Consider the following 594-nt stretch of genomic DNA (forward strand, 5'->3'; position numbering starts at 1 on the left):
ACGTGGCTCAACCAATCAGAATCAAGGATCTATCTGTTTTATAAAAACTAATTTTACTTGCCACTTTATGTAAAATATGTACATTTAAAGCATCTTGTTTCAATCATTTTCTCTTTTATCTTGTTTGGTTTTATTTTATTGCATTTATCAAACTCCCATGTAACTGGCAGAAAATGTGTACGCTTACTCTAGCTGGCATTGAAATTTCTACTACCTACCTACTACGATATTTGACAGATATCGAGAAGGAGAAACAGGGTTCGACCTGCGATGGGACGCCAGGCGGCGGCGGTGGTTCGGGGGGCGTCTCGGCCTCTCTCACCCCCGCCATCTGGGACAAAACCATCCCGTATGACGGCGAGACCTTCCACCTGGAGTACATGGACCTGGACGAGTTCCTGCTGGAGAACGAGATTCCCATCACGTTGGAGGAGGAGCTGAGCAAGAGTCCGCGAGCCGGAGGCACACAGGCTTTATCTGCACCCTCCGACGAGCCGGCGACCGTCCCGCAGATGCCTGAGGAGGAACACGAGGACGACGAAGAGTCCGAGGACGACTCGCTCACTGTGAACATTGAGACGACAGCAGGTGAGA

At 49.7% G+C, this 594-nt stretch overlaps 1 protein-coding gene across 1 annotated transcript; it reads left to right on the top strand.

Moving 5' to 3' along the window:
* Positions 1-98: 98 nt before the first annotated feature.
* LOC107580138 (thyrotroph embryonic factor-like) lies at positions 99-588 on the top strand (the record flags this gene model as incomplete). Its single annotated transcript, XM_016265879.1, has 1 exon — positions 99-588. A coding segment is annotated over exon 1 (415 nt), but the record flags the coding sequence as incomplete, so codon positions are not given.
* Positions 589-594: the final 6 nt, after the last annotated feature.

Source organism: Sinocyclocheilus grahami, unplaced genomic scaffold, assembly GCF_001515645.1.
Source record: "Sinocyclocheilus grahami isolate Dianchi unplaced genomic scaffold, SAMN03320097.WGS_v1.1 scaffold25479.1, whole genome shotgun sequence".
NCBI lineage: Eukaryota > Metazoa > Chordata > Actinopteri > Cypriniformes > Cyprinidae > Sinocyclocheilus > Sinocyclocheilus grahami.